The 12011-nt window shown below is 37.6% G+C and overlaps 2 protein-coding genes across 3 annotated transcripts in view; one reads left to right on the top strand and one right to left on the bottom strand.

The window, feature by feature from the left end:
- Positions 1-12011, bottom strand: part of Pgant2 (polypeptide N-acetylgalactosaminyltransferase 2) — a 184081-nt gene continuing 172070 nt past the window's right edge. The window contains exons 4-10 of one of the 2 annotated variants that reach the window (XM_003691664.4): positions 8452-8550; positions 7497-7564; positions 7102-7353; positions 6358-6573; positions 6064-6283; positions 4889-5099; positions 1-4480 (exon numbers count right to left, since the gene is read on the bottom strand). In XM_003691664.4, coding sequence (XP_003691712.1) covers positions 4211-4480; positions 4889-5099; positions 6064-6283; positions 6358-6573; positions 7102-7353; positions 7497-7564; positions 8452-8550 — 1336 coding nt within the window. In that variant the 3' untranslated portion in view covers positions 1-4210. Of the gene's footprint in view, positions 4748-4888; positions 5100-6063; positions 6284-6357; positions 6574-7101; positions 7354-7496; positions 7565-8451; positions 8551-12011 lie in introns of both variants that reach the window. The other variant, XM_086903445.1, reaches the window with a different exon arrangement.
- On the top strand, positions 273-1399 carry dbe (KRR1 small subunit processome component homolog dbe). Its single transcript, XM_003691663.4, has one exon. It carries the CDS (start codon positions 273-275, stop codon positions 1293-1295), a length of 1023 nt encoding a protein of 340 aa, XP_003691711.1. The 3' UTR covers positions 1296-1399.

Here is a 12011-nt window from a genome sequence, read left to right as displayed (position 1 = left end):
GTTCATTGTTCGATGAAAATTAACAATATAACCTTAAAGTTAGAAATCGTATATTAAAGTATCACGTGGGAGTGATTAGAAATAAATTTTTGAAGTTTTTTTATTATAAATGCTATTTCAAAATAGTGTGATTATATTAAAGTATTAATTTTTAATTTATAAATTAAATATAATCAATCGAGTCTCGATTGATAAAGTTAGCGTGATGGTAAAAATGAATATATATTAAAAGTTTGAAAATTAAATGTTATTACAAAAATATTGTATAAAAAATGAGTGATTCTGAAAAAGAGGATGCTCCCAAGACAACGGGTCCAGTGGACAATGCCTGGTCGTTAGAAATTCCATCTTTTAAACCTGAGGACAATCCTAACCGTTTACTTCAAGAAAGTTCATTTGCAACTTTGTTCCCGAAATACAGAGAACAATATTTAAAAGAACATTGGCCATTGATTCAGAAAGCTTTAGACGAGTATGCGATCAAAGCCGAATTGGATTTCATTGAAGGTAGTATGACTGTGAAAACCACTAGAAAAACATGGGATCCATATATTATAATTAAAGCTCGTGACATGATCAAACTTATGTCAAGATCTGTTCCTTTCGAACAAGCAATTAGAGTACTTCAAGATGATATTAGCTCGGATATTATAAAAATATCTTCTTTTGTAAGAAACCGAGAAAAGTTTGTCAAGAGACGTCAAAGGCTTATAGGACCAAAAGGATGCACTTTGAAATCCATTGAATTGTTAACAAATTGTTATGTTCTTGTACAAGGACAGACAGTGGCTGCATTAGGTCCTTATAGAAGTCTCCCTTTAGTTAGACGTATTGTTGAAGATACTATGAAAAATATTCATCCTATTTATAACATTAAAGCATTGATGATTAAGAGAGAACTGGCAAAAGATCCAAAATTAAAGAATGAAAATTGGGAGAGATTTTTGCCTAAATTCAATAGTAAAAATATTAACAAGAGGAAGCAACCAAAGAATAAGAAAGAGAAAAAACCGTATACTCCATTCCCACCTCCTCAACAAGAGAGCAAGATAGACAAGATGATAAGTACAGGAGAATATTTTTTGAACGAAGAACAGAAAAGAGCCAAGAAGAAGAGAGAACAAGATATCAAGCACCAGGAGGCTGAGAAAAGAAGACAAGAACGTAGGGCACAAGCGTTTGTACCTCCTGAGGAAGCATCTAAAGAGAAAAAAGAAGAGAAAGATGATATGAACTTAGATGAATTTAAGAAGAAAGTTAGTAATGCATTGAAAAAACGTAGCGCAAAATCATAATATTTAAATCACATTTTTAATTGTAAATTTTCAGAGTCATTTTTGTAAGATTATTCACATTATTTGATATTTTTAATCAAATAAAATATTTGCTGGTTACAAAACATTTGCTGGTTGTTTAAAAAACACTCTCCATAACTTTTGGAATAATTCCATCGTTTTATTAAAAAACTTTGTTCCTATGAGTTATAATATCGCGTCCTTAATGTACGAGATACAAATATATATAAGTATGTACTAAATGTATATACTCATATATATTTCTGTTTGGATTTTTAATATGATACATTTGCAAAATACAGAACCGTAGAAATTCAACGTGTACACCTTGAAGACAGGTATTCAGTCGAAAACAAACGTCCATATGAATGTATTTTCTTTTATTTCCTATGATTATTTTTATTTGCAGAAATTGTAAATTTATTACAATTTCAATATCCAAAGGATAACGTACAACAAATTAAATTAAAAAGAAAAATTCTCTTCATAATTATCTTTAAATATACAAATGTTGTTTTCGCGTACCAAGTCTTCAATGTATTATTTAACTTAACGTATCAAATTGCAATTAAAAAGGATTGGGTATTCAACAATATTTAAAAAAAATCGATAAAATGATCAACGTATCGCAACGTAATAGAAAAAGTCGGGGAAGTATTCGTGATAATGTACAGCGTAATCTTAAACGTTTAAATATCGTTCCGTTTATCTTACAGCTTATAGATTCGTGGAAGTACCGCTTTTTATATTTTAACTTACATCGTAGATATATTATTTACAATTGCACGCGATTATGCCTGGTTACTCGTGGCAAAAAAAATCTCGAATAATATCGTGTATTCGCTTCGAATTAATTCAGAAACGCCTTAGGACGGGAGACAGACGATTGAAAATAATCGCGCATGTTTAAATATTTACAACATCGATTCGCGAATTTGGAGAAAATTCGAAAGAAACGAGTTCCCCGTATTATTATATGCGTTTAATTATCTTTTTAATTTATTTTGTCCGTTCAATTATAAGATTTCGTGATAGAGTTTCATTAGGAAAAAAATATAAATTGTTCACAGCGTTTCATCTTGTAATCGAATGATAAAATCGTTCGAATTAAAACACATACTGAGAGAGAAGTGCGCGATAAGAGTACACTCTATGCAATAATATTCGTTATCACGCGTCTATTCGAGATATTATGCACAGAACGAACTGATTGTTCATAAAATTTAAGCCAAATTTGCGGACTCGAAATATTTATAAGAATTTTTTAATAAAAGAGATTTTTAAACCCATATGTACAATATGCACCAGTTAAAAATACGATTAAATCTGAATGATACTGTCTAATAGCTTAGCTTTACCGGTTTTTAAGAATAGAAACGATCTTTCTCTTACGAATGTACATCGCTTTTCGTAAATCTAAGAATGTGTGTAAATAGGCGATTAGGGGCGCGTTCGGTATTATACAAAAGCTTACAATAATTCGATAGCGTAACTTCTTCGTGTACATATACATATACGTGTGTTAAATATCGTATGCGAGATGACGGCAGTCGGATCATTGTCGTCGTGAAAATAGTATCAGTGTACAAAAAATCGTTCTCTCGCCTACATATTGCTGTATAATAGTCGCTCCTAATACTTTTGCCTTGGAAAGACTCAACGTGTCGTAGACAATTTAGTCAAGATCAATCATCTAATATATTCTTCTAAGAAGACGAACTTTGTCATCAGGAACCGGATAGCAAATGAAAAAATTAAAGAAAGTAAATATCAATTGATATAATCGCTGTTCTATGACACGTTGAGTCTTCGTGAGGCAAACACATCCAGCTATTCGCACAACCAAGTAAGTATACAATTTTTTTTTTTATAGAAAAATAAATCTCTTTGTGAGAGAGTGGTAGCGCATGTCTTTGGATCGAGAAGCACCCGATTCGTATATATCACGATCGATCAATGATTTAACACAAATCGATGCGCCACGTATACCATGTGTATGTGTATGTGTCTGAATACGTGTGGTCGGCTAAGAAAGAATAGTCGATTTGAAAATAGCGTTTCTCGTCATTCGATCATTCGCTTAAGGCCGTGAAAATAAGAATTAAATGAAACGGTATCGCATTTTTAATCGTTTTGTTTCTCGTTGCACCAATGCTCGTTATTTTTCAATAAGAAATCGAGCATCGATTAAACGAGAATTTTTCAATATTTATTTCAAAATAATAATAAAACGGTAAACGAACTGAGAAATCGCAATCTATACGCGGTTTGAGATCATCGAGATATCAATGTAAATGCACCGGAATGAATATATATTTCTAGAAAACAATCCTTGCAAATGAATTCGACTAGGACATCGACGTTCCTTCCAATCATACAATTATATATCATCGATTAATTAAAATACAAAAAAAAAAAAAAAGATGTAGACTATATTTCTCATTCATCACAAATCAATTCCAAAGATTGTGTACAAACACCTTCGATTTTCTTCAAACATTCTTATCACATACTACTCTAAAAATATAGCAAATAAAGACGATCTTCCTCTACGAAATCTTCAAAAAAAAAAAAAAAAAAAAACAGGAATTCAATTCCATGTCTCCGCAATCTCTTTGTCAACGCACAGTCTCGTTAAAACTACGAATACGTCAGAGCGATATATCACTCTTCTATAATATAAATCGTTTCTTCGTCCTCACGCGTCGAGAAGGTCTTTTCGTAACAACGAACCCCTTTATTTAAAGTCGTCATTTACGGGTCCGATTGAGCAACTTCGATCTCGTATCGATTAGATCGTTTTCCCTTATCAGGTCGATCCTCCTTCTTCTGATCAAATATTGCACCCCATCGGCCCTTCGTGAGTGACGGCGGCACCGTTGTCTTCACGAGCCATTACTGGTTATACTCGGAAGCTAATGATTGTGGTTGTAAAGATGCCACCTCTGCGTTTCGGCGTTCGAGTCGCACTTTTCCGCGGTGATCCCTTTTTGCGCGTGGTATCTCGAGTCCACGCACACAGGAATTCTCGAGTGGCGGATCAAACCGCCCTCGAGATGCCTCCATTTCTGGTTCTCGCTACCGTCGCAGATCTGCATCAACAGTGTCGTGCCTTTCGCGTAGACAGGAAGTGTTAGGCAGAGGCCGTGATGCCTGATGAGGCCGTCCTTCGTCAGACCCCATTCCTGTAAGAAACCGTTCAAATGAGACTCGTATATTGCTTGCAATCGAGATTATAAATAAATCCTCCCTTCGTTAATTGATTGCAATAATATTGATTTTGCAATATGTCCAAAAATTTGATACTTTCTCGTGAGAATAATCTTCCAAAAATTATTCAATGGAATCTCTCACGCGTTATTTCCACCTTCTTCGAAAGATATTCGAAAGATATTCTAAGAATCTTCAATGTTTTCTTTTCCCCTTCAAAACTCCTCGATTCTTTAATCCATCTGTATAAAATACGATAGGATAATCGAAATGTAAAAATTGAATATATCGATCAATAATAGAAACGAATATTTATTTGTTTCTCGGTGTGCTGGAATATATATCCGGAGCAGAGCATGAATAAAACAGAGAGCCGTACTTACTTGGTTACCACCGGTGTCGTGACACGGGTAAAGTCCCACGTTTCCATCGAGGAGATGGCCCATGCTGTCGAGACACGCGGAGCCCTGTTTCAACGATCCACCGGGTCCACCCTCGCTGGTCGGTATAACCAGCTCTGGATACACGTTTTTCAGATACCAGCTGAAGGGCTTGCAATGCAATTTCCGCTTCAGCTCCATCCTGTCTTGAATACTGAAACACAAGGGTAGGCGACGCCCGTTTTATTAACACGGCTCACGTTCGCTGACGCGTTTTAATGAAATCGGCTATCGGTATTTCGGCCCGTAAATCGAGCTCCTCCTTCTCCTCCTCCCGCGGCGGAGAGGAGGGAAACCGTAGAAATTAGCCCGTGATAAACGATCTCAAAGAAAAGAAACTTCGTTTCTCGAAGGAACTTTGGACAATGAATAGATTGTAAGCGGAAGAATAATGTGTGGGTGTATCGGGGGATTGTTGCCATCGATGGTTGTTCTCGAGGTAGAAGGATACCGGTGGAGGAATGGGTAACTTGGGAGGTAATTTATGTTGCCTCCAAGAAGGGTTATACAGTTTCGTCGTCTCGTTTTCCTTTGGGTACCTGGCCGATTATTTGTAAGCTCAACACGTTCGCTGTTTTCGAGGATCCGTGAATAATTGGGGAGGATTGTTCGACACTTTGGCTAATAACTTTGCCTCGTTATTTTTGATCAAGTTATACGTCGATATTAATTGGTGAACGTGATTATTATGGAATATAAATTGCGTCGTACGATATTATATATCAATGTGAAATAACTGTGCATATAAATTTGATGTTATATTTTTCATCAACGATTATACGGCGACGAATGAAAATGCACGTTGAATCCGATTATTATCAAATATAAATTATGCTTAATAACATCGTGTCTAGTAATTTGATATCAGAAAAAGAAAACACCACCAATTATTAGAAGACATACGAATAATTGGCACGTACCAATTTTGATTTTAATAATTATCCGGGTATTATTATCTGCAGAAAGTATTCAATCATTTTTGATCGTTTCTTTCTCTTGTGCATCTAATAGATTAATTCTTCTAATTTAAAAAAAACCAAATCGTTCAATTTCATCAAAAAGAATGGTCGAATACCTTTTACCTTTTTTTAGATATGAGTTTAGAGAATCGTACTTACTTTCCATACGGTATGTTACGCGCTAAAGGGACCGCGTTGTAATAGAATTGTTTGTAATCGTCCATCCACACCTCGGCGGCCCTTCTCGTGTTCCGCGCGAAAACGTTGCCGCTGCCTCCGGGGAACGAGTACGGATGACGTTTTCGAAACACGTGGCCGACGCGCGAGCACGGGATAATCTCCAGGCTTCCCCCGCATTGCCACACGCGGAACGATATTTCTGAAAAGCGGGGATCGAATCACGTATTTTCCACGAGTATCCGCGGACAGACTCCGCCCGAGAGAGACACTCACCGAGATTCTCGCCGCCCCACACGTCCATCTGCGTGTCGTACTTGCCCAATTTCTCGAAATACGCTTTGTTGATGACGAAGAGGCCACCGGCTATCATCGGGGTCCTGATCGCTTGCGTAGGATCCTTTTGCCTCGCCTGCCTCTCCGTTTGACTCAGGTATTCCCATTTGAACACCAGACTCCAATCGAAACCACCCCTTAAATCGGCTGACGCGCCTACAAGGAATCGGGAAATTTGAGGAATTTTTCGATTGAGAAATTAGAAGATTAAAATTGGATTTTTTGTCAGTGAGCAGCGCACATCGAAATGAATAGTTGTTCCCGTGTGTGATATGCGAGCGAAGTCTGTGTTTTGCACAGTGGTTAAAACAGCGAAAGAAATAGAGGAAAACGGAATAGAATTTATGTCCGTCCGGGGATAAATGGTTGAGAAGAACAAGTGCGAGAGTTATTCGAGAGTTGGTTAAAAATGGAGAGTCGAGATAAAAGTTTTCACTTGTTTATGCGCTTAATTCTCCCTCTCCCTATTTTAAGTTTCTTCGTTCCTTTATTTTATATACGATTTCACGCAGTTTAAAGTGATCGGATTACTAAGAAGTAATACGAATTATTGGAAACGCTGGATAAAACGCGTCAGTCAAGTTGAAATGTTATCTCAATCCGAGGAGATTGTATAAAATTTTTATTAGACGTGATAACGATAGAAAAAAAAAAAAGATGAGAAGAAACTTTAAATTTTTTTACCGATATATTGAAAGGTGTCCATGCTTATGACATCAATAACAGGGCAGACGACCCTTGTAGGATCCTCAGCCACCCTCTCGAGAAGTGGTTCTAGCCAATCGGCATTGCATTCACAATGCGAGTCGAGGAATGTTAACACGGTGGCGGTGGCTGCATCCGCGCCTCTCACCCTCGACCTCATCAAACCCTCCCTCTTTTCGTTGCGTATCACTCGCACTTTGTGTATCCTCGATAGCTCTTCACCGTCCTCCGCTGCAAAAAAAGTAGGTGAATTGGTCGTGGCACCGTTCGATGCTCTCGTCAGGTTGCAAGTTTCAAGTAAGTCACGAGGTTAAAAAAGAGATCTTGGTATACAAGAGAGGACGTCTAATCTATAAAGGAGAAAGTTAACTTACGATGGTCACTGAAATCGTCGACCAGTATGATTTCCTTGATCAAATGTTCCGGGCTCCTGTTCAGCACGCTGAAATCGAAAATGAATTTTCTGTTATATCATTTTCTCTTCTCGCAAAAGACTCGTTAGACGATCGTAACGAGAGAAATTTCCTCGCAGAAATTAAACGCTTCTAATTCCATCGTAATTTACCCTCGAGATATAGCCCGAACCTCTACTAAGAATTCTCTCTTAAATGAATTTCCCTAAATAAATTTGTCTTTGGCTTTTCTCTTTTCTTTTCTTTTGCAGAGGATGTTGTTATTTCGAACGAGAGAGAAAGAAAATTTCTTTTCACAGTAAATAATTTCGTTTGAAATTATTATAACACGGAATAGAGAATAAGTCGTTGAATCGATCGTGATTGAATATTTAACGTACAAAGGTGTAATATTCGTAACAACGACTACGGATATTATTACGAAAAGCAACCAAAGGAGAAAAAACATTTGGCTATGTTTCCTTTCGTCGTTTCAAATCGGAAAATCATCGTAGACGAATTAATTTCATAAGGTAAAATGAATGATTTATAATTTTATTGTTGCTTTTTTTTACGTCATTTCTTCAAAATTCACGCTTGATTTATTACACGAGGAGTATAAATGGGCATGAAATGATGGAACGATGATTAGGAAATTCCATCAGAACTCGTCTCCCTGGACTCGGTGTTGAAAGTTTTCTCGCGTTTTCCGTGAAACTCGATCTAGTATTACACGTTGTACGCGTGGGAATTTAGCCGTACGTTTTATCAGTGAAGAAATATTAATCTCGTTTCGTAGAATTTTGTCCAATGCATTTTCTGTCTGTCTGTCGATATTTTCCCATTTCCAACGAATTTCCATTTAATCGCTGTTACTCTTCCTTAAATCGTGTCATGCAAATAAATTTTAATTTTCGAAAAACAAATTTGTTAATACCTGACGACGGTTCTGAGCAACGTCGACCTCGCCTCGTTATGAAAGGTAATTATCACCGAGGTTGGGGGTAGATCCCTTCTCCACTGCTTCATTCGACACCTGAAACAAGAACGGAATTCCTCTTGAAAATTCCATAGTCGTAATAAACAATTTCAAACAAGAGGAGAGGTCTCACAGCAAATAAACGAGATGAAATAATTAATCAAAGATTCCTCGATATCGGTGTTAAGAAGCAGTTAATTAACCTAAATGCTATCCGGAAACGGGACGGTGAATATTAAAAGGAATAAAAGTATTTAATTAACCAGAAGAACTCGAAATGGCTCGTCTAATGAGCGTTTACAACGAGACGTTGGACATGTTGCGAATAATTTAGATCATCTGGAATCCCTCTCGAATAGAATCGATGGAAGCTTCATCTTTTCTGACGTTATCTGTCGCCACGTCCGTTAATACGCTTGTTCCAATAGGATACTCGATTCCATTGAGCATGATAATGCGTTTCATCGATGATTAAACATCTCATATTAATTATACTCTGTGACAATTAGATAATCCATAGATTATTTCAATATTCGATATTGAGGTTCAACCAAATCTTCATCGTCTGTTCAACTCCACTTGCTTATTTCCCTGTAATTTCTTGTAACTGTGTAACACATTCGATAATCCTCTTTCAAAAAAGTTCAAATCTAACGAAACATTTCATTTTCTCAGAATTCTCCATTCAATTCTATCATCCTCTGTATTGGACGCGAGTATATAAAATGGTCTTGGTCTTCAGTGATGGCGAGTAAATAGCGGGGGGAGGGGAAGAAAAAGGAGGGGGATCATTTCGGCACGGCACACCGACACAGGAGGGTACATAAATGCGACTAGACGGTCAGAACGATCCCAATATGTCAGTTCCACTTTTCCTTCGAGATAAACTCGAGGAACGTGTACGGAATGCGTCCACGTGTGTATACCGCTTTCAACCACTCCGCAGCACTTTCTCTCCTCTTCCGCTTCTTCAACATTCTCCTCCTCCTCCTCCATTGCACCAGCAAAATTGTAAAAGTTCACTGATGAGATTATCGATCGCAGGAATTATTACTGGGACTGGGAAGAGAGAAAGAGAGAGAGAGAGAGAGAGAAAGAGAATGCAGCCGGTTGGAAAATTTACCGCTCTCCCGCGGAACATAGTGATTGTGCACCCTTCTTCTTCGTGACTAACTTCGTTGTCACATTAGAGATTTCGTCCAATCCCGTGACGGATTCGATCGGATTTCATCGAGGAAAATTGCCGAATTAAAACCGATTCTGGAAGATTGCACTGATAACAATGTTGGGAACAATGGGACGAAAAAGGTGTTTCAAGAAAAACGAGGGAAAGTATGCTTGTATTGAAATAGATCGAATCGATCGATTCAATAGAAATAATTTTGGAATTAGTGAGATTTGTTGAAGGTTGGAAGGATCGTTGGAAAAATTTGGTGTACACGTTTAAAGTAAATTGCAACTGTTGAAAATCGATAATTAGTCGCGCGTTTCCCTCGTTAGGCATTGATTACGAGCAGTTTATCTACTTTGAAATCCGTATTGGACAGGGAGAGCCGAGGGATCGTGTCTAATTCATGGGAGCATAATCCCGTGGAGCGAGGCAACGAAGCAGTGGCGGCTGTCGGGAACATATTTGCCGACAACGAAATTGCAAACGAGCCTTAAAGCGGGCCAGACGGGACGGATCATCCGGACGGTTTAATTCGAAACTGCAATTCGGGCTTTGGCCCCGACGTTAAAGTGGATAACGCACGGCGCTCGATCCCATCGAATTCTCGGGACACGTGCACCGCCGTTTACACGCGACACTGAGCCGACGAAACAAAATCGGCCGTGCGCGTGTTACGAGCGGGGGGACACGGGGAAATCGCGTTTGTACCAGGGATCCGTTTGTACGAATTTGCGAATTTAACGATCGAAAACGATCGCCTATTCTAGTGTAGGGAGAATCGTCGAAAATATTCGGGAATCGTGTGAGAATCGTGCAACTTTTCATTTTTTTTTGAAAGAATTTGTTTAGTCGTTTCTTTGGTGAAAAAGAAAATTCTGAGCTTCGAATCGATAGGAAATAACGGCGAATCGAATAAAATTGTTTAAGCAACGCGAACAATGATCTTGGGTGATAGATAGATACTACGTGGTTTGAATTGTACGTTTCGTTTGGAGCGATTTCAATTGTTGAAAATTCCTTTTTTTAACATTATATTTCCTTTCAGCGTGTTAATTACAAACGATCAGTAAGAGACAATTTTTCCCTTGATGATTAAAAAGTTCTGAAAGAGTTAACAAAATCCAATACTAATTTCGGAAGGAAAAATTTATCGATACGATAAAACTTCTCGAACGAAAAACAAAAAAAAAAGAAATCCAATTTCTTTTCTATTCCATAAATCCAATGAAATTATAATTGTAAAGCATCGTTCGAAAAATCGAGCGATCGTAACAACTTTATTCCGTTCGTGACGCGGTTATCACGCGCCATGGAAAGATATTGGCTTTCTCTCGAGAGATGAATAAAAAAATCGAAGAGCACAAATCGGGCGGTATAAAGAAAAATGAGACGAATTCGGGAACAATGTATAAATTTAACCCGGGTGCATTGCACGCTCGTTGGGGATGAACGGTCGCGAATCGCGCGAGATTCGAACGAGTTCCGGTTTAATCCTGCGCTGCATCCGGATCTCACATCGAAATGCACTCGTGGATACGGCCAAGTGGTTACAACGGATCAACGCGGCCCAGGAGAAACCCTGGGCCGACACGGGAAATAAATCTGAATGGCCGATGAATGAACGCGGGACACGGTGAATTTCCGGTTATCCATAGTGCGATTTAACTGTGGAATTTTATGCCGAATATATTTTGATTGCTCGAAAATGAACGAAACGGCGATTATGAATATGAGGAAAGAAGATGAGGCCGGAAATGAATAGAAATGTATAGATGACGATAACACGAGAAAAAAAATCGCTATTTGGATTTGTTCGTTTGAAATATGTGGAAGACAAAAATTAATTTTTGAGGCTTGAAAACTTGTAACTTTTAATTTATAATTTTTTCGAAAATTGATCGTTTGATTGTTTCTTGTTGAAATTTTTTTCTTTTTTTTTTGATCAAATTATCATATATCATTTAAAATTTTTCTTTTACATTATATTAGTGGTTTAAAGAAAAATATTATTTCATATAATTATTTCATAAGCTGCAGGTAATATAAATGACGAATATTATTTTTTATAACGCATTTTAAATGGCACAGAATCCTTGTTCCCCGTGAATTTCCATAGAAATGTCTATTCGAATATAATTGGTAACACGCCAAGCTCGAGACTTCCCCTCCTTCTCAAAAAAAAAAAAAAAAAATAAAAAATAAAAAATTCTCTCCAACCCCTTTCACGTTAATTAATTCCCATATTCCCATGCGCGAGTATTTCGAAATTGCGCTCGAAGCCGTCAGTGCAAATCCCAGCTGAGCGGATTTTTCAGGATCCGGTCGACGTCATCGGATATTCTCGTTC

Source organism: Apis florea, unplaced genomic scaffold (assembly GCF_048593485.1).
Source record: "Apis florea isolate Af1SG1 unplaced genomic scaffold, ASM4859348v1 contig_2291_pilon, whole genome shotgun sequence".
In the NCBI taxonomy this organism is placed as follows: Eukaryota; Metazoa; Arthropoda; class Insecta; order Hymenoptera; family Apidae; genus Apis; species Apis florea.
This window is presented reverse-complemented; position numbering and strand designations above follow the sequence as displayed.

Excerpts from the sequence above, each read along its gene's own strand:
- dbe (XM_003691663.4), top strand. The coding sequence starts at position 273 with ATGAGTGATTCTGAAAAAGAGGATGCTCCCAAGACAACGGGTCCAGTG.